This window comes from Lethenteron reissneri, chromosome 32 (genome assembly GCF_015708825.2).
Source record: "Lethenteron reissneri isolate LAM-NWPU_2019-01 chromosome 32, ASM1570882v1, whole genome shotgun sequence".
Lineage (NCBI taxonomy): Eukaryota > Metazoa > Chordata > Hyperoartia > Petromyzontiformes > Petromyzontidae > Lethenteron > Lethenteron reissneri.
In genome coordinates, this window is record NC_083810.1 from 536,347 (window position 1) to 557,320 (window position 20,974).

At 47.6% G+C, this 20,974-nt stretch overlaps 1 protein-coding gene across 1 annotated transcript; it reads left to right on the forward strand.

The window, feature by feature from the left end:
• The first annotated feature begins 4,785 nt into the window (after positions 1 to 4,785).
• LOC133350103 (colipase B-like) lies at positions 4,786 to 9,294 on the forward strand. Its single transcript, XM_061564126.1, has 3 exons — positions 4,786 to 4,920; positions 6,260 to 6,382; positions 8,784 to 9,294. Exons 1-3 carry the CDS (start codon positions 4,840 to 4,842, stop codon positions 8,907 to 8,909), a joined length of 330 nt encoding a protein of 109 aa, XP_061420110.1. The 5' UTR covers positions 4,786 to 4,839; the 3' UTR covers positions 8,910 to 9,294.
• The last annotated feature ends 11,680 nt before the right edge of the window (positions 9,295 to 20,974 follow it).

Sequence of the window (20,974 nt, forward strand, 5' to 3'; positions counted from 1 at the left end):
CTCCCTTTACTTAATAACCAGACTACAGTCTACATTATAGACTGCCAGTACACTCCCCCAGCTTAATAACCAGGCTACAGTCTACATTATAGACTGCCAGTACACTCACCCAGCTTAATAACTATTTGTACAGTCTGCATTATAGACTGCCAGTACACTCCCTTTACTTAATAACCAGGTTACAGTCTACATTATAGAGTGTCAGTACACTCACCCAGCTTTATAACTATTCGTACAGTCTACATTATAAACTGCCAGTACACTCCCTTTACTTAATAACCAGGCTACAGTCTACATTATAGACTGTCAGTACACTTACCCAGCTTAATAACTATTTGTACAGTCTGCATTATAGACTGCCAGTACACTCCCTTTACTTAATAACCAGGCTACAGTCTACATTATAGACTGTCAGTACACTCACCCAGCTTAATAACTATTTATACAGTCTGCATTATAAACTTCAGTACACTCCCTTTACTTAATAACCAGGCTACAGTCTACATTATAGACTGCCAGTACACTCACCCAGCTCAATAACTATTTGTACAGTCTGCATTATAAACTGCCAGTACACTCCCTTTACTTAATAACCAGGCTACAGTCTACATTATAGACTGCCAGTACACTCACCCAGCTTAATAACTATTTGTACAGTCTGCATTATAGACTGCCAGTGCACTCCCTTTACTTAATAACCAGGCTACAGTCTACATTATAGACTGTCAGTACACTCACCCAGCTTAATAACTATTTATACAGTCTGCATTATAAACTTCCAGTACACTCCCTTTACTTAATAACCAGGCTACAGTCTACATTATAGACTGCCAGTACACTCACCCAGCTTAATAACTATTTGTACAGTCTGCATTATAAACTGCCATTACACTCCCTTTGCTTAATAACCAGGCTACAGTCTGCATTATAGACTGCCAGTACACTCAACCAGCTTAATAACTATTTGTACAGTCTACATTATAGACTGCCAGTACACTCAACCACGCTGGCCGTGATGCTGATTGTTTTCTTTGTTTATAAATTGAGAAGCTTGAACAATGAGTTGACCGTGCTACTCACATCGTCGATCTTAGATCGCCACACTTCCTTACATCCGTTTCTGACACCCGTCTCAATTCCATGCACGGTTAACATGACTGATTTTACTCTCTTGGGATGTCAACCTTGACCCGTAATCTCAGCACTTTGGAAAAAACGAACTCCACAGTTTTGAACTCCGCTTTGTGTCATCTCCAACATGTTGCGTCTCTTTATTATTGACTTATCTTCCACTCACGTGATGATGGTATCTCTTCATACATTGCACTCATTTAAATCGAAGCTGAAAAGACATCAAACTGCCCAACGCAGATGCTTCACTCAAATAAACAAAATTATCAAGTTGCGTCTCGCCTCAAGTGCGAGATTAGAGATGCGGGCCACCCTTGCCCAGCTGCTGCTCTTGGTCTCGCTACGGACTTTAAAAAGAAACACTTCTTAAATTGGTGGGACAAAAGCTGGTCGTGTTCAAATAAAAAAATCCCAATGATAACATGCAAGGCTGGCAATTCCACAGTTCCCTCCATCATTTAACAATGATGGAATTGGCCATGATCATTTATAAGCCGATATATTTAATATACGATATCAGTCATCTTTCTGTAAACATAGGCCTGTTGAGTAAGACATATGTTATCAAATTGACTGGAGGATAATTTAATAAATACAACCCTTTTGATTAGATGCTACATAGTAGTGCATTCATTCTTGATTTGAAACTTTCGTGACTACAGGAATCCATACTCTTTGGTTCTTTCGGTAAAGTCACGTAGATATAAAATAAAATACAATTTAGTTTTATTTATTTCATACCTACGTGACTTTACCGAAAGAACCAAAGAGTATAGTGCATTCATGTTTGCACAGCAGATGGCTTTCTCATTGTAATACATTTACAACACTTGTCAACTTTATTACCTCAGAATAATATAATGTTTCATTCTCTCGCTTGTAGAAGCAGAATAACATGGTCATATTCAACTCTGGTGTGGTTTACCCATCTCAACACAGAATATAAATTCACGTTCGCTTCTTGGTCCATGAGCTGTCCCTATCAACCCTTCAAGTTGCGTTTGCAGACCACCATGCACCAATGACATTGTACTCATTTAAAAACCCACGAGCAATCGTAGCATCTGAAGCACTTCCGCAGATATCTGACGGCATTGCGGCATTGCAACAGCAGTGGTCCTTGGACAACAGCAGCCCGCGGTCCACTGCTGTCCATACGCCACGACAGCGTGCATACTGCACCCACATGGGGAACTTGAGCATGTACAGGTTGTTTAACCTCACCCAGTGCCAGAGCACAGCACATATCCAAAACCTGGCAGGCTGCGACAGCAATGAGAAGGGAAATGCCCCGACTGGAAACGTATAAACTTGCAGCAGAGTGTAAAGTTCAGTTCAATGCAGGGCATGATTACTATGCGCCATAATGTATCAATTACAAAAGTATGCATATGAACATGGTTGAGAATGCTCTTGACAAGTGTCAAAAATACCAATTAAATGTATTTACTGTTGGACATATTGACCTTATGGCGGGACCCCGGGGTCCCTAATAAACGGAAGTGAAAATCGAAATTAATGAATTTATTTTGTCCAAGCGCAGCGAGGACGAATGCGCAGAAGAGCTGAGCTAGTGAACGCGCTCCATGCTCGAGTATGGGCAGGATCGCACGTCTTGTCGAGAGCTGCTCAAACTGCCGACACGACTTAAGTCCTTTATGTGTCACTAGAGGTAAGTACCCAGCGTTGCCCGGGCGAAAAAGACAGACACACACATCGACTTACACAATAACAATCGCTATTCGACACTAAGTGGTAGTGGCGTCACCACGACGCTTGTGCCAGGCTATGTGCACCTTGAGGCCACGTAAAGTGTCGAACGCCCGCTGGCAGGAGGTCACGGGCCAGACCGAGCAGGTGCCACAGGTCGACTGACTGAGACGACCGAGATGAATGGCTGATGCACCACCTGTGCCCCCTACTTTGGCAACTTGCTGTGCTTTAGCCACTCGGCGCTCCGCTCGTTGTTGTGAGCGTCCCTCTTCCGCCCCCCGTTGTTGTTGGAGGACGACTGCCTCCAAGTGGCCAGTAGCGTCAGTCACGAGCCTCCTCCACAGAGGCCGATCTTGACACCGCTGGTACCAGTCATCGTCAAGTCCACTCAGCTGCACATCCTCCTGTACCACATCACTCCATCTCTTCTCTAGCCCGTGCTGCGCGCGTTTATTCCCAACGATCTGGCCGAACAAAAGCTGTTTAGGCATGCGGTGTCTGGGCATGCGGGCTACATGGGCCAGCCAACGCAGCCTTGCCTGTCGGAGGAGCTCATGGACTTTGTCCAGATCTTTAAAGGATTTGTGAGCTCGTCACAATCCAGCGTGGTTAGACCCAGGATGGATCGTAGGCAGGCCAGCCTCAATGTGTGTAAGCGGTGAAGCTGTTCCAATAAGGGGGTCCACGTTTCGCATGCGTAGAGAAGGGAGGGAATGACTGTGGCCGAGAAGACCTGAAGCTTCGTGTGGAGCGACAGAGCAGGTAGCTTGCACACAGCGTGACGCAAACAATGAAAAATTAACCCGTAAAACTAAGTTTTTCACTCTAAATCCTTTATATGCGTGGCGGCTAGAGTCCTCTCGTCCTCTGGCTTGAGATGGCTGCCACCTATGGGTCAGATGATTGTCTGCCAGCATTAAGCAATTGGTAATTAAATATTTAAAACATTTTCCCTAAACAGTGTAAAATTTTGGAAAACATTTCACGAAAATAATTGTCACGCACAACGAGTCTGTGTGGAAAATGTCAGCTCGATTGGATCACGGGAAGTGGGTGAAAAAACGACCGAAAGATTTGCACGGTCGTAAGCAAGCAAGCACGCAAGCAAGCAAGTGAACTTAATATAAAGGATTTAAAAACCAGGGATCTTCTGCATTGGATCTTTTACGAGATGTTTACGAGATGTGTTTGACTTCGTTCAGTTCTCCAAGCTTCATTGGGATTGAATTCGCACTGTTGAAGGATAAGCGCATGGGTCCAAAAAGGCTTGCGCGACTTCAAGCGATGACGATGGACGATATTGAGGTCCTGATGAATGGAAAGGTGATGGGTGGGGGAGAAATGTGTCACAGCACGAGCAGCCAGGGTATTGGGGTCGACTTGAGGGTTCTAGTGATATACCGCATTGCAGTGTTCAGTTGGACATCAGCAAGTCGGGTGTGGCAACTTCTGGTCCATACTGCTACACAGTACACGGCTACAGGGTACACGAGGGCCACCATGTATGACCGTAGCACTGAGGGGCTGATGCTCCCCAGCTTGTGCTTGCTAGTTTCTGGACCAGGTTGCCCCTTGTGTTGCTCTTGACGATACCTTTTTCAGGTGGTTGTGGAAGGTCAGCTTACGGCCCAGCTTCACTCCGCGATAGGTTGAAGTGGGGTCGTGTCGCATCGTGTAGACGCAGTAGGTCACTTTCAGAGTGTGCTTGGCGCTCTTATTAATTATCAAGATGAAATGCAGTGACTGTTAGACATTGAAAAGCTTTGCTAATAATGTTTGGTCACTTATCCTGCAGCCAAAGGTGTTATATTTGCACGTAAAAATGCTGAGTTGATTATTTGCAAACAGGTGCAGGTGATACTGGAGAGATGTGTTATCAGTCGAAACAGATATGTGTAAAGTCAAGTATTGATTTCCCGACATAGTTGCTTCATCAGCGCATATAAAAGTCACGCAGAGGCTGGAATTGTAGCTGAGATCGCAAAAGCTTCCACGATGAGACTCATTATAGCCTTAGCTGCTGTCTGCATAGTAGTGGTGTCTGCTGTGCCTCCTAAGGAAAAGTTTTTCTTCCTGGTGAGTCTAACTTTCATTATCATTACACGGGACAAGGCTATTATACCAAGAATGTATACATTTGAACGGTTTTATAAAAAGGACAATCTTTAGTAAGAAAATTCTAATTTCTCCGGCCAGATATTCATACATCTATCATCACAATGGTTTTATCAATTGAGATAAATGTACTACAGTGCACGGTGCTGTATTTAAGATGTCAACCAGCCTACATACCCAGCCACCACATGAGCAAAATGGTGTCTGTCTGGCCAGATAGAGCGGAGGCTAAATGGGTGCATCATGAGATGGGCTGATGTGTGTAGGGGTACATTTGGAACTGAGTGGACTTGCCATCCAGTGTTGTCAAAACCCAGTCTCAGTGCTTATCAATCGGCCCGTTTGGCAGCAGCCACCCTCTAGCAACAATGGCAGGTGGAGGAGCAGCACTGACACTTAGCACGGTTGGCTATATGCGGTGCGAAAGAAGTTCAACATACATACCTACGTGACTTTACCGAAATAACCAAAGAGTATGCATACATACGTGCGCACACCAACGGAACACTGGGTCGCTAAAATGCAGCAAGTTGGCACGGAGGGGGGTCCCCAGGGTTTCTGTCTGCCGATTAATTTAGTCAGTTACCCCAGAATATGGGAGACAAAGGCGCCCGGGCGTGGTGTTGGCCACCCAATCCTCTCGTGTGCCGTGCAGGCCTTCACAGGTGCTCGCAAGCAGCACTTGTCCCTACGGGCTGTTAAGGCTATACAGGCGATCCGTGTCTTGTATGGGTTTACAGGCGATCCGTGTCTTGTATGGGTTTACAGGTGATCCGTGTCTTGTATGGGTTTACAGGCGATCCGTGTCTTGTATGGGTTTACAGGCGATCCGTGTCTTGTATGGGTTTACAGGCGGTCCGTGTCTTGTATGGGTTTACAGGTGATCCGTGTCTTGTATGGGTTTACAGGCGATCCGTGTCTTGTATGGGTTTACAGGCGATCCGTGTCTTGTATGGGTTTACAGGTGATCCGTGTCTTGTATGGGTTTACAGGTGATCCGTGTCTTGTATGGGTTTACAGGCGATCCGTGTCTTGTATGGGTTTACAGGCGATCCGTGTCTTGTATGGGTTTACAGGCGATCCGTGTCTTGTATGGGTTTACAGGCATATCTTCCAGCGATTGCACATTTCCCATTCATGGCGATTTGTCCCTAATGTATTATGCTGAAGCTGCTTCCTCCCTGGGAGGCTCGGGCATTATTCAATTTCATGGTGGCCGAGTGTACACATACACGACGTAGTTTGCTCCCGACTATATATATAAACATGTGAGTGTCGCTGTTGTTTTGGCTGATTGCAGGACGTTGGCGAGCTGTGTTTGGAGGGAGGCCAGTGCAAGAGTGGATGTTGTAAGCGGGAAAATCTGATTGGCGCGCGCCGCTGTGCTGCTCTCTCCAGCGAGACCCAACTCTGCCAGTACGATGTGAGACCACGCAGGGCTGTGCCCACATCATCAGCTGTGGGGGCAAATGATGACCGGTGGCAGGGTGGTGGCGCAGGGTGGCACTGCGGTAGCACTCGTGCCTCGCAGGGTGCCTCTCTGTGTGGAGTTTGTATCCTCATCCCCTGTTCTGCTCGGGTTTCTGAAACTAAGGGTGGCCCACTGAGCTACTGGGCCTTTATAGCTTTTTTCAGAAGCGACCTCGCCATAATTGATAGCTCAACGAAGTGGCTTAACAGGTGGAAATATATAGTAGCCAAATGCTCTAAACGTGGGTTCTCTGGTTTCCACTGAGGTCTCCGGGTATCTCTCATGGCTAAAAAAACACGTGAAACGTAACTCAGCAGTGGCCACTACAAACAGCACTGTGATCCATTATGGTGGACCTCAACGGCTCCTCTGCGATCCACCCGAAAGCCATGACCGACAATTGGCTGTGATATAATATTGCAACCCACCTATTGGCCACCGCTGGTGTAACTGATAACGGCCAAACATCCCAATGTTCAAAATGTTAGCTGCAAATTACTCAATTGGGGATCACGCACAGCAGCAACATTGCTCCGACTGCGATAAAAGCTTGACAGGACCCTTCAGAAAAAGAGGCTTGAGACTGGCTAAAGAAGCAGATCAATAATTAGTCCAACACAAAATTATAATTAACGTCGTTGAAACCTCATTTGCCAGTAAAAATTATGATAATTGTTTTTTTACCCTTTTATCTGGCAACAAAACTGATACCTTTTTTTACAAGGAGTCATGTTTGCATAGACCACAATACCTGCAGTCATAATGCAAACAAAACACATAACTCTGATAATGTATGCACTGTGATAATGTATGCACTGTGATAATGTATGCACAAGGACAGTGCATACATGATCATAGTTATGTTTTTTGTTTGCATTATGACTGCAGGTATCGTGGTCTATGCAAACATGACTCCTTGTAAAAAAGGTGTCAGTTTTGTTGCCAGACAAAAGGGTAAAAAAACAATTATTATTAACGTCGTTGTGGAGAATATAAAGAATAATAAATAATCAGATAAAACGCCTCCTTCACATATTTTGTTCCTCCATATAATGTGATTGTTGAGCTATGTATAATATATTATATAGAATGTCGTATTCAACAAGGCACCATATTTAGAAAAGAGGATATAATCTCCATGTATATAAAAGGCAAAGTTGTGAATGTGTCTGTTCAAAATGTTTAGCGTACTTCCCGACATGCAACAAACTGGAAATTTGCCATGTGGGTACTTTCCAGACTGTACACCATGCAATCATTATGAAAATACACGTTAGTGTTTTTTGGGGGGGGTGGGGGAGCTCAATAATGCATATATTTTTTGCACGGCAAGTGAGCCGTGACGTCAAATCTGTCATGTGACCCACGCGTGCGGAAGCATAACACATTGTAGTGCAGTGGTTAGTGTAGTAGTGTAGTGCTTGTAGTGTAGTGGTTGTAGTGTCGTGGTTAGCGCGCTGCGCTACGAACCCGGCCGAGTTCGACTCCCGCTCACGGCCACCACCGGTGACGATTATTTTAACCGGTCCTGGGCCTCCCCTAGGTCGACTCAGCCTCAAACGAGTAACTGGTGTGGTGTGTGAACATCGCCACTGGGGGCACAAAGGCGGCCGGGCGTGGTGAATCCAAGTCCCGGGGGAAGCCGGCTAGTGTTCTATAACTGATAGTTCTCCAGCATTGGTTCAAGCAAGCGCGCCTGCTGATGAGACACTGAATGTCAAAACCGGCCCAATGCTGCTGATATGTTGCACTACCAGAGGGCTGTGTTGCGGATGGGATGTGTACACGCAATATTGTGAATGTTTATGTGGCAGGACAGATAATGTGCAGGAAGTAATTGCTTATTTGTTTTGTGAAATTAATTCAAGCATGACTTTGTTTCAATTGTGCCTTTCATAACAATGTGTTCATGTAAACATCAGAAAAGAATGCAGAGATTCTCCAAAATGTTGCAACACGTAACAAACAGTTCTAATATACACGGTGTTTTACAAAGATGGACCCGATTTAAAAGCAGTACTGCTTTGAAGCAGCACTGCTTTCAAATTTTGTCCATCTTTTTAGAACAAAGCAGTACTGTTTTGAAATTGGGTCCATCTTTTTAAAACACCCTGTACTCAAATTCATCAACCACGTACATGATGCATAAAGCACACTTAAGAATACAAACTAGAATAGAGGCCGAACGAAATTCGGTTTCGGCGCCGAAAGTTGGCAATTGGCCACTTTCGGTTTACTTTCCGTTTCGACACCGACCTCTCGAGACGGAGTCTCACCCTGCTTCACGTATTCGAACAAACTGCGGCTGGCGCGAGCGTGAGTGACGAGGCCGGTGACCCCGGCGTGTGCACAGGGCATCCGGGACGTGTACTACGAGTGTCCGTGCGAGTCGGGCCTCAAGTGCGACGTGGACCGCACCATCGGTGGCATCATCGTCACCAATGATATCGGCGTCTGCATCGACCCCAACGACCCGTGAGGCAGCAGCAGCAGCAGCGGCAGCTCTTGACTCCACTACAAGGACGAGCACTTGCAACATTCTCGCAGACCAAGCCGCGTAATCACCTGCACACGGTTCACATATACACACGTCAGCAGCACACGAGACCAGCACAACGAGTGTCCACATCGAATGCGAGTGCAACATTTGCTTTGTGAAAAACGTGCAACACCGTAGCCACGGTGACACCTAGCAGTGAGATCGAAAACATGCTGAACGTGACACTGAGTTTTACAGTTAAGAACACTGAAACAAAGTCAGCAGTCATTGAGTTTTAATACATTCAACCAAAGGCACAGATAGCTTACGAAATAACACAAATGGCAACGATGTTTTGATTGCCCAAATAAATCTCATACAACAACTTGCAGCAAGCGAGCGTGTCTTGTGTGGCTTTGGTGCAGTTGGTCTCAGAAGGACTTGTCGAGATGTTAATTACCTCGCCGGGCCTACAGCAGTTCGTGGCTTCAACCCCGAGCCTGACGCTTACTGTATATTTGGAGTTTGCGTGTCTCTCTCCGCGGTCACGTGGATTTTTCTCCGGGTCCTCCCGTTTTTCCCTCCACATTTAGAAACGTGAGTTGAGAGTATTTAGCTGCTATAAATCCCCAACATGATAAGCCAACATGATAAGCCACTACATTGAGCTATCATTTGTGGCCAGGTCGCTTCTGAAAAAGAGCTACATAGTCGCTCAGTGGGCCTTGGTAAAATAAAAACAGTTAATGGTTTAGTTTAGGGTTGAGGACTGTCGTGTTTTGGAAATATGAATGCGAGAAACTTGCAGCCACCCTTTGTGATAGACACACGAATCGGAGCAGGGAAGGCAGCGACACACGAAGGGCTTCCGTGCGTGAAAGTGATCTGCGTGCGTGTGGGCACAGCTGTCGGCACACGACGAAGGCAACGCCGATGGGTACATACGCAGGACTCTTGACGAGTGGGAATCCGATGGAAATGACGCCCGCAAGCCATTACCATAAACACCAAGAAGAGACTTGTCAAAGCTCTGGTTTTCCCTGTCGCCCTATATGGTTGTGAGTCATGGACGCCGAGATTGAGTGAACGAAAAAGGATCGGCGCATTTGAGATGTGGTGCTGGAGAAGAATGCGAAGTATACCATGGACAGCCAACATATCAAACACGTCCGTGCTAAGAGAGATCGCTCCCACTCTTCCACTCGAGGCCTTATTTGTGAAGCAGAAATGTACATACTTTGGACACGTTGGGGGGACCTCTGATGGACATATTTCACGAGACGACTCTTGGAAAGTTAACGTGAAGTCCAACTAACTAAGTAGGGTAGGTTTAATGACCTACGCATGATTCATTATGATTGTATTTACCCAGAAAAAAACCAACACTCTTGTCTGGAAGGTCTTGCCAACTTTTCATAGAAGCGGGCAAGATGCCCAAATCCAAACTAAGGTCTTTTAATATACAGTAGATATACTGTGCTTAGGGGCCGTCCATAAATGACGTCACGCGATTTTGGACGATTTTTGACCCCCCCTCCTCGTCACACAAAAACTCAGACCCCCCCTCAAATATGACGTCACAAAGCTCTGCCCCCCCAAAATAAAACATGCATCTAATCGCTTTAATCTATTGTCATTGCAGTGCGTATTTAATGTGGCGCTGCACTCTGATGTTGTAGGAGAAAACATTTATTAAAAAGTCTATTCAATTAAGTGACGTCATATTTCTCACCCCCCCCCCCCCTCGTCACACATCGTCACAAATGTCTGACCCCCCCTAGGTGCGTGACGTCATTTATGGACGGCCCCTTATATGTGAATCACGCAAAGCAGCCTTCATCTGTCAGAGCGATTTCTTAGGCAAATTAGTATTTATGCGGTGGTCACCCCCCGTTTACAACCCCGAGAAAATGGTAGCAATTCCACGTTCCTATGGCAGGATTGTCCTATATTATCCATAGGACAATAACTGTTGCATTCCCCTTAAAGTGGTACTTATTTTATCGGCCCCCGCAGGGTGGGGGGGGTATAATAATATATGTCAGGATGTGTGATACAGATATGCTGTTCACAAATTGGACAAATGTGGGCTAAAGTTATTAAGTCTGCAGGCAAAGTGCCATCATTTAAATCTGGCCCGACCGGAGCCGCTAGTGACGCAACGCAGCATACAGTTACGACGCGCTGTTTCGGAGAAATGACTGCTTTGGGAAGCAATCCACCACACCCTTCAGCAACATTCGCAATGCCCTCAATACAGTCAACGTTAGAAAAATCAGATGTCATCTCATCCGTCAACGACTGTGCAATTCCGAACATTGACTTACATTGCCTTTTGAAGAAAGTGCTGTCTCAACTTCTCTGTTGTGTTATAACTTTGTCCCATGTGTACAAACCTGTACTGCTGCACGTAATAACTGTATTCATAAAGCGCCTTTCTACCCGGGAATCGAGGCAGTCTGCATTACAAATATAGATCATGGGCCAAGGGCAGGACAAACTGAGAAGCCCGTGAGGCGCTGATTCAGATAACTGAAAGCAAGAGAGAGAAAATGCGTGCATGTCAACTCATCCGTGCCGTTATGATCGCGGCAAGTTATTTATTTCACTTTCTTCGTCTAAGTGAGCAATTGTTTTAATTTGAACGTTTTGCTACAACTTTACACTCGTACATTTTACTGCTATTTCCTGCATATTATGCGACACTTTCAGATCAAAATATTTTACGCGGCCTTTTGACTATTTTGTAAGTGAGACATCAAAGATCCCTGACTGAAAGTTCAATTGATGGATTTAACATCTTAAAAACTCGTAAGCTCACTCCAGCAGGTGTTCTAATGTACCCTGAATCTCACTGTCAGTGCTAACTGGCAAAATCTGTGTCTCGTCAAAAGGTATTCTATTTAATAATATAATCAAGGTCTAGCTATTCTCAAAAAAATATTTCCATAAAACAGCAATAGAGGTTGCAAATGGGAGTACAAACGAGAATGCAAACAAAGCAGAGATAATGACGCATGCATCATACTATAAATGTATTTTACTGTTAATACAATATCATCAAACACCTTATGTATAATCTTTAAGTGAATTTCCAGCTTCCTGACAAAGAGCAGCAATGTAGTTTGGTGTGGAATGGTACATTATTTGTTGGGGTCATCTATTGTATAGAAGTGGTGTAAATGTCACCGATGATGCACTGTGCTATGAACACACAGCGCCGGGTGCGTCACAATGTAGCTTATCCAGCATCAATCTCAAACCGGTTTTGCAGATGTCAGCCGTGAATGCCACAATAACCCACATACCTACTGCAGCTTCACGCTACATTTTTTGAGTATCTGCAGTCTTTATAACAGTTACCTTGGCCATTAAATCAGAGAGTTTTGATAATAATCACCGTAAGAGGCCTCCGTGTCCAGCTTCACTTTAGCTAAGGCTCTAAGATGTTATAAAAACCTACAAAAAAAAAAGTAACATTTTCCGAATTAGTTTCAGTCATTTGTCAACCTGCCAACAACATGGGGGTTGTTTGACTATATTTCACCAGACTGGTCAGTACAGGTTAGCGAAGGAGTAGTCCAGAGCCACTTCAGATATCAAATGCCAACATTGGAAGCCGTGAGTGCGAATTTAATTCAGCGAGGTCACAGTTCAGTGCGCAAACTACTGCGCCACTGCTCTGTGCACCGTGTGCATATGTAGTAGGTTCAAGAAGACTTGGACGACGTAGTTGGAGGCACACTTATTTATTGAACTACAGTTGTATATACAGGCCGAGATATACAACACTCGAAGGGGTATCGGCCCCTTCACCCGCCTAACAGGGAGATCCCACAATCTCTGTCCCGGCTAGCTTACTCCCAGGTCCTCCACTACAGGGCTAGGGGAGGCTAGCTGACCCAGCTCTGGTCAAGCTGGGATTATGGCACCCTGAGTCCCCAGACCGGCTCTTAGAAGAACATCGGTTCTGGGCTCTCGGGGCCACGCCACTGGCTTGCCCTGGTCGATCCTGAGAAGGACAGCGATCCAGGGGAGTCCCAGGGCCTATCTAGCCGGTCTTCTTTCTTCGCTGGTTTAAGCTAAACACTGAGCCCCGAGCCCTCCGGCTCACCGCCTTATATAGCAACTCCCCCACCGAGGGGTGGGGCCTTGGGCGATCCCAGCGCCGTATTAGCCCCCCAGGCTAAACGGTGCGGACGTGGATGTAAGCATCCTTCCGCGTGCGGGCATAACCACCCCCGGTGTGTTTGTTTGCCCTCCCGTAACACCTCTACACATACGCTACTCATTTCAAACGACCAACTGAAATAAGTGAATGGGTTATCGCATGAACAACTAACATTCGATTCAAAAGAGTGTCATAGGCATCATCTTGAAACTGGCTGCAGAGACGTCCATGTCACAGCCATGAAGGCTGCTGTCTGTACTACAGGGACCATGGCTTGAAGTAGCGACGAGAAGAATGATACATTTGTATTCGATTATTGCTTAAAGACCTGCAAAACGCTCAAGACATCTGATATGCCGAAAAGTGCTTTTACATATGTATATACAGTGAGGGAAAAAAGTATTTGATCCCCTGCTGATTTTGTATGTTTGCCCACTGACAAAGAAATTTACAGTCTATAATTTTAATGGTAGGTTTATTTGAACAGTGAGAGACAGAATAACAACAAAAAATCCAGAAAAATGCACGTCAAAAATGTTATAAATTGATTTGCATTTTAATGAGGAAAATAAGTATTTGACCCCTCTGTAATAAAGGACTCTTAGGCGATGTTGGTCTCTGTCTGTCCTTTATTGGGTTCTTTTCTCGCACCCCGCGATGTCCCCGGTCGGACCCGCACCTCTTCCGTCGCGTGCCCCTGCACGCTGTTCGAGTCCTCCGCACACTCTGCAGCCACACCGCTGCCCGTGTGACCCGCACACTCTGCAGCCACACCGCTGCCCGTGTGACCCGCACACTCTGCAGCCACACCGCTGCCCGTGTGCCCCGCACACTCTGCAGCCACACCGCTGCCCGTGTGACCCGCACACTCTGCAGCCACACCGCTGCCCGTGTGACCCGCACACTCTGCAGCCACACCGCTGCCCGTGTGACCCGCACACTCTGCAGCCACACCGCTGCCCGTGTGCCCCGCACACTCTGCAGCCACACCGCTGCCCGTGTGACCCGCACACTCTGCAGCCACACCGCTGCCCGTGTGACCCGCACACTCTGCAGCCACACCGCTGCCCGTGTGACCCGCACACTCTGCAGCCACACCGCTGCCCGTGTGACCCGCACACTCTGCAGCCACTCTGCTGCTCCGTGTAACTCCGCTCTCTCTGCAGCCACTCCGCTGCTCCGTGTGCCCCGCACACTCTGCAGCCAGCCCGCTGCTCCGTGTAACTCCGCACACTCTGCAGCCACTCCGCTGCTTCGTGTGCTCCCGCACACTCTGCAGCCACTCTGCTGCTCCACGTACACCGCTGGCCGACGGTGCCATGACTCCGACCACGTGGCAATTCGTGCCACCCCTCCGCCAGCACCCCGCGTGGCTTCTCCTATCTTTACTCTCTCTCGACTCCCGATCCCCTTCAGGTTCTCACCCTATATCCTCCTCCTCACGTGACCCTGACTCCTCCTCCTCCTCACGTGACCCTGACTCCGCCCCCACTCACCCCGACGACCAGGCTCCACCTCCCTTAATACTCCGGCCCGCGTGAGTGGTGCGGAGGCAGCGCCCACCCTGTCCTTGCTCGCATTACACCTCTGCAAAACATGACTTAGTACTTGGTGGCAAAACCCTTGTTGGCAATCACAGAGGTCAGACGTTTCTTGGAGTTGGCCATCAGGTTTGCACACATCTCAGGAGGGATTTTGTCCCACTCCTCTTTGCAGATCTTCTCCAAGTCATTAAGGTTTCGAGGCTGACGTTTGGCAACTCGAACCTTCAGCTCCCTCCACAGATTTTCTATGGGATTAAGGTCTGGAGACTGGCTAGGCCACTCCAGGACCTTAATGTGCTTATTCTTGAGCCACTCCTTTGTTGCCTTGGCCGTGTGTTTTGGGTCATTGTCATGCTGGAATACCCATCCACGACCCATTTTCAATGCCCTGGCTGAGGGAAGGAGGTTCTCACCCAAGATTTGACGGTACATGGCCCCGTCCATTGTCCCTTTGATGCGGTGAAGTTGTCCTGTCCCCTTAGCAGAAAAACACCCCCAAAGCATAATGTTTCCACCTCCATGTTTGACATTGGGGATGGTGTTCTTGGGGTCATAGGCAGCATTCCTCCTCCTCCTCCAAACACGCCGAGTTGAGTTGATGACAAAGAGCTCTATTTTGGTCTCATCTGACCACAACACTTTCACCCAGTTGTCCTCTGAATCATTCAGATGTTCATTGGCAAACTTCAGACGGGCATGTATATGTGCTTTCTTGAGCAGAGGGACCTTGCGGGCGCTGCAGGATTTCAGTCCTTCACGGCGTAGTGTGTTACCAACTGTTTTCTTGGTGACTATGGTCCCAGCTGCCTTGAGATCATTGATAAGATCCTCACGTGTAGTTCTGGGCTGATTCCTCACCGTTCTCATGATCATTGCAACTCCACGAGGTGAGATCTTGCATGGAGCCCCAGGCAGAGGGAGATTGACAGTTATTTTGTGTTTCTTCCATTTGCGAATAATCGCACCAACTGTTGTCACCTTCTCACCAAGCTGCTTGGCGATGGTCTTGTAGCTCATTCCAGCCTTGTGTAGGTTTACAATCTTGTCCCTGACATCCTTGGAGAGATTTTTGGTCTTGACCATAGTGGAGAGTTTGGAATCTGATTGATTGATTGCTTCTGTGAACAGGTGTCTTTTATACAGGTAACAAGCTGAGATTAGGAGCACTCCCTTTAAGAGTGTGCTCCTAATCTCAGCTCGTTACCTGTATTAAAGACACCTGGGAGCCAAACATCTTTCTGATTGAGAGGGGGTCAAATACTTATTTCCCTCATTAAAATGCAAATCAATTTATAACATTTTTGACATACGTTTTTCTGGATTGTGTTGTTGTTATTCTGTCTCTCACTGTTTAAATAAACCTACCATTATAATTATAGACTGATCATTTCTTTGTCAGTGGACAAACGTACAAAATCAGCAGGGGATCAAATACTGTTTTCCCTCACTGTAGTTATGGAAATGTCATGTATACCCTACAAAAATAGTTTGTAAAGCTCGTGACTTATGTTGAATACGATTACTCTTTGGTTCTTTTGGTAAAGTCACGTAGAAAGAAAATAAATTAAATAGTATTCTATTTAAATAAATCAAATAGTATTATATTTAATTTATTAAATACATTTTATAGTATTTTATTTATTTTCTTTCTACGTGACTTTACCGAAATAACCAAAGAGTAATTCCTGCAGTCACGAAAGCTTCAAATCAAGTTTGAATATGATTGCATGTTAATATGATTGCATGTTAATATGCATACAGTAGTGTTTGACAACAGCCTCTTATAGTTCACTAAACGTCTGACTGTGTGTCTACTCTCCATCTAAAGATGACACAAAAGGCAACAAATGCATGACTTGGTGGTGCTGCATGGGCAGTGTTGCACAGGCTAACGAATCCTCAGCACATTCATCAACAACTGCCTCCTAAGGAACAATACAATAGGTAACAGACGCTCGGGCAATGACCCTTACTCGCACATCGAGAGGCCAGTGAAGGGACAGAGAGGATAATGAGGGCTGAAGACTGCACCGTACAGGGTGGTCCAAATTTCTTGTGACCCCCATTTAATTCTCTAAAACGTCATATTGTACTTCTAAAGTGAGGTTTATTTACAAATGAAGTTAATATGCAAAGAGAAAACGTGTTAGGGGACAATTAAGTGGGGTCACAATACATCTGGACCACCCTGTACATAATGGGCCTGATGAAAACAACATTTAATATTTCCTGATGAAGAGTTTTACATTGGTATAGAATGAGTGACCTACTAGTGGATACTGAATAACGGTCAACCATTCAATAATCATAAACGTATTACAAAGTAAACTGATTTATAAGAAAAGTATTATAAATCTGGAAACGAATGCAGTGTTTGTTGTTGGCAGGCCGGCTCGGCGAGGTATGAGTCAGCGGGGCGCGCCCGCGCATTCCGCACCCCGCACCTGCAGAAAGTGTTGTCCTCTTGTCGACGAGTACAACTCTGACGGTGCTGCCTCTTGCTGCCCGCTTTCCGTTTTCGGGCCCTGTGTTCGGCCACGCGTGGTTTAAAAACTAACCTCACATTTCGTCGATTGGTGAAGAAAATCTGGGCTCATACGCCATCGGCGATGTCGGTTCTCGCAATCAGAGACAACATTGATTAGACTATTTTAACACACGTTTAAAACGTGTGTTAAACTACATGCATTACATGAGTCAAATGTTATCCCTTCAGTCTGTTCCTTTAAACACGTCAAACTAGTTACGTTTGTTCTGTGGACTGGCAGCAGGCACGCGGAGAGTACATCTCGAAAGTATACCATTTTGGTATTTTGCACAAACCAATGAAGTTGGTTAAGCTTCTTTACCCAGGAAAGCCTCAATAAGTCTCCACTCTTTTGCAGGTGGCTCCTGCCTAGTTTTTACAAAGAAGAGTGATGTTGCTATGTTTAAATCCCAATTTAGTAATTTTAGCATCGAAGTGTTTGGGCCAATATCAGTTCCACTGCGCGTTAATTTTCGATTTAAAGCTTTCGTGACTGCAGGGATTCATCTTCTTGGTTCTTTCGGTAAAGTCACGTAGAAGGAAAATAATAAAATAATAAAAATAAAACATAATAAAATACAGTTCTCACGACGTTTCGGCCACAACGCCAGCAGCCGTCCTCAGGTGAAGAACAGGTCTATCGGAAAGACAGCGTCTGAATGAACACCACCAAGCTTGGCAGCGTATATTTAAGCTGGGTTAGAGGAGGAAGGGCGCCTTGACAAATGAATTTGCATATCAACAGATTAATTTAGCATATTTATGCAAAATGCAGATATGGGATTAGTCACTACTTATGGAATTTGTAGGAGGTGGGGGGGGGGGTCTCAAAGTCATATTATGCTCGTGCATTATGTAGGATTAACAGTAATAAAGGGAAGGAATTCTAATAGTAAGAAGCTGCAGCAGCCAAACCACCACGTAAAAAACTAAAATATAAACTATATCAATATCATCAATATACTAAATATACTTTCCAATAAGCTGAGCTACTAACAGTAAGTCATACATTACAATTCTATGTCGCAAAAAATATAATATGCCTCCAGCTAAACTTTTTCTTTACATCATAATATTACACTATGTATTATTCTACCCACCCTACTGTATACCACCTCCTACACATCCACAAGTAGTGACTAATCCCATATCTGAATTTTTCATAAATATGCTAAATTCCTCTGTTGATATGCAAATTCCTTTGTCAAGGTGCCCTTCCTCCTCTAACCCAGCTTAAATATACGCTGCCAAGCTTGGTGGTGTTCATTCAGACGCTGTCTTTCCGACAGACCTGCTCTTCACCTGAGGACAGCTGCTTGCGTTGTGGCCGAAACGTCGTGAGAATTGTATTTTATTATGTTTAATTTTGTATTATTTATTATTTTCCTTCTACGTGACTTTACCGAAAGAACCAAGAAGACGCGTTAATTTTGTTTAGCTATGGGAGGACACCGGAGAAACCCCATGCAGAGCAGGGAGAGAACATACAAACTCCACACAGACAGGCGCCCGAGTCGTAAATCGAACCCAGGTCCTCCTTGCTGCAGAGCCCAAGTGTTACTTCCACTGCGCCACCCTGCCACTGGAGTTCGTCATGCTTGGGTTCAAAGGGCAATGCATTCCTCAGCAGCTTCTGTTTGGCCAGAGGGGGCTCAACGAGCACGGAACAGAGATGGGCTGATGTGGTACAGAATGATTTGGAGCTGAGTAGACTTTCCAATGTGACCTGTACTAGCAGTGTCAAGACTGGCCTTGATGGAGGGGGCTCATGAAGGATGCTACTGGGAAGTTGGAGGCGTGGAATTGGACGTGCGGCAAATCTCGGCCACCGCGTTAGGCTGTTCGGTACTTGGGCCAGAGTTTTCATCGCTTCCGTTTTCTTTTCTCAACAGTTGCTGAGCAAAGGCCCAACACGTAAATTGGCCTACAACACATAGCGCCATCAGAGTTGCAACAAAATTGTCGTTATATTGAGCAAGGCTATATATGAGCAGAGGAAACAATTCCAAGGTGAAGGAGCAGTGCGAGGGAAGAAGCAGAAAGTGTTGTGCTCGGCAGTGGCGGCTCAAGGCCGACAGCTCCGTAACCGTGCTGTGTTTATTGTTGGACATTTACTTAAGCACGGCAAACCGGTATGTGGTGTTTACAAGTTTGTCCCATGACAATACCACAATAGAGGTGCACTTAAAGTCACACGTCAGTCTAAAGAAAAATGGTTTGGAGATGAGCCATGAAAAAAGTTGATGTTTAAAAAAATGTTTACGATACATTACAGCACAATAGATGTTACTTATTGTGGGGCCGCCGGGGTTGACATGATCACAATGGAAATATATTAATTTATTTATCCAGGAGAGCCAAGCTCCTGCTGCCTCCACACTGCCGGATGATCACCGGACAGGTGCAGAGTGGCCACCACCAACCGCCCGGCCGGCCTCGCGCGATGGAGCCGCGGAGGGCCTGACAACTATCAGCTCCGGCGTCAGCCTCACGGGACAAATAACCCCCAGGTAGCCTTAACAGACTATTGGGGCAAGTGTTGTTTAAGAGTAGTACCTATATAATGGTTGGCACGGCACACGAGGGGGTGGGTGGCCAACAGCACGCCCGGCTGCCTTTGTCTCCCCATTGGAGAATGTCTATTACCCACCGCACCAGGTACTCATTTGAGGCCGAGTCGACCTTTGGTGTGTTGGGCCGTGAGCGCGCTCACCGCAACAACAGCCGCACGGCCCCCCGCCCGCCTGGCGCCGTCCCCTGTCAGCCTGGCGGAGCGCTGAGGCGGGACGGCGCGGGCACAAACGCCCAGCAGCCTCAAGCGTGACGGCGCGGGCGCGGCGACCATCGCAGCTGTTGGGGGAGGGGGGAGGAGGGGGGTGGAGGGGGGAGGAGGGGGGAGGAGGGGGGTTGAAGGGGGGAGGAGGGGGGAGGAGGGGGGTGGAGGGGGGTGGAGGGGGGAGGAGGGGGGTGGAGGGGGGAGGAGGGGGGAGGAGGGGGTTGAAGGGGGGAGGAGGGGAGGAGGAGGGGGGAGGAGGGGGATGGAGGGGGGAGGAGGGGGATGGAGGGGGGAGGAGGGGGGAGGAGGGGGTTGAAGGGGGGAGGAGGGGAGGAGGAGGGGCAAATGGGGGGAGGAGGGGGGGGAGGAGGGGGGAGGGAAGGGGGGGAAGGAGGAGGGGGGAGGGGAGGAGGGGAAGGAGGAGGGGGGAGGGGAGGAGGGGGGAGGAGGAGGGGAGGGAGGAGGGGAGGGAGGGGGGAAGGGAGGGGGGAAGTAGAAGGGGGGAGGGCGAAGGGAGGAGGATGGGGGGGGAGAGGAGGTAGGAAGGGAGGGGGGGAAGGGGGGAAGGGGGGAAGGGAGGGGGGGAAGGGAGGGGGTGGAAAGGGAGGGGGGGAAGGGAGGGGGGGAAGGGAGGGGGAGGGAGGGGGGGGAAGGGAGGGGGAGGGGGGGGGAAGGGAGGGGGAGGGGGGGGGGAAGGGAGGGGGAGGGGGGGAAGGGAGGGGGTGGGGGAAGGGAGGGGTGGGGGGAAGGGAGGGGGGGGGAAGGGAGGGGGACGGGGGGGGAAGGGAGGGGGGAAGGGAGGGGGGAAGGGAGGGGGGAGGGGGGAAGGGAGGGGGGGGGAAGGGAGGGGGGAGGGGGGAAGGGAGGGGGGAGGGGGGAAGGGAGGGGGGAGGGGGGAAGGGAGGGGGGAGGGGGGAAGGGAGGGGGGAGGGGGGAAGGGAGGGGGGAGGGGGGAAGGGAGGGGGGAGGGGGGAAGGGAGGGGGGAGGGAGGGGGGAGGGGGGAAGGGAGGGGGGAGGGGGGAAGGGAGGGGGGAGGGGGGAAGGGA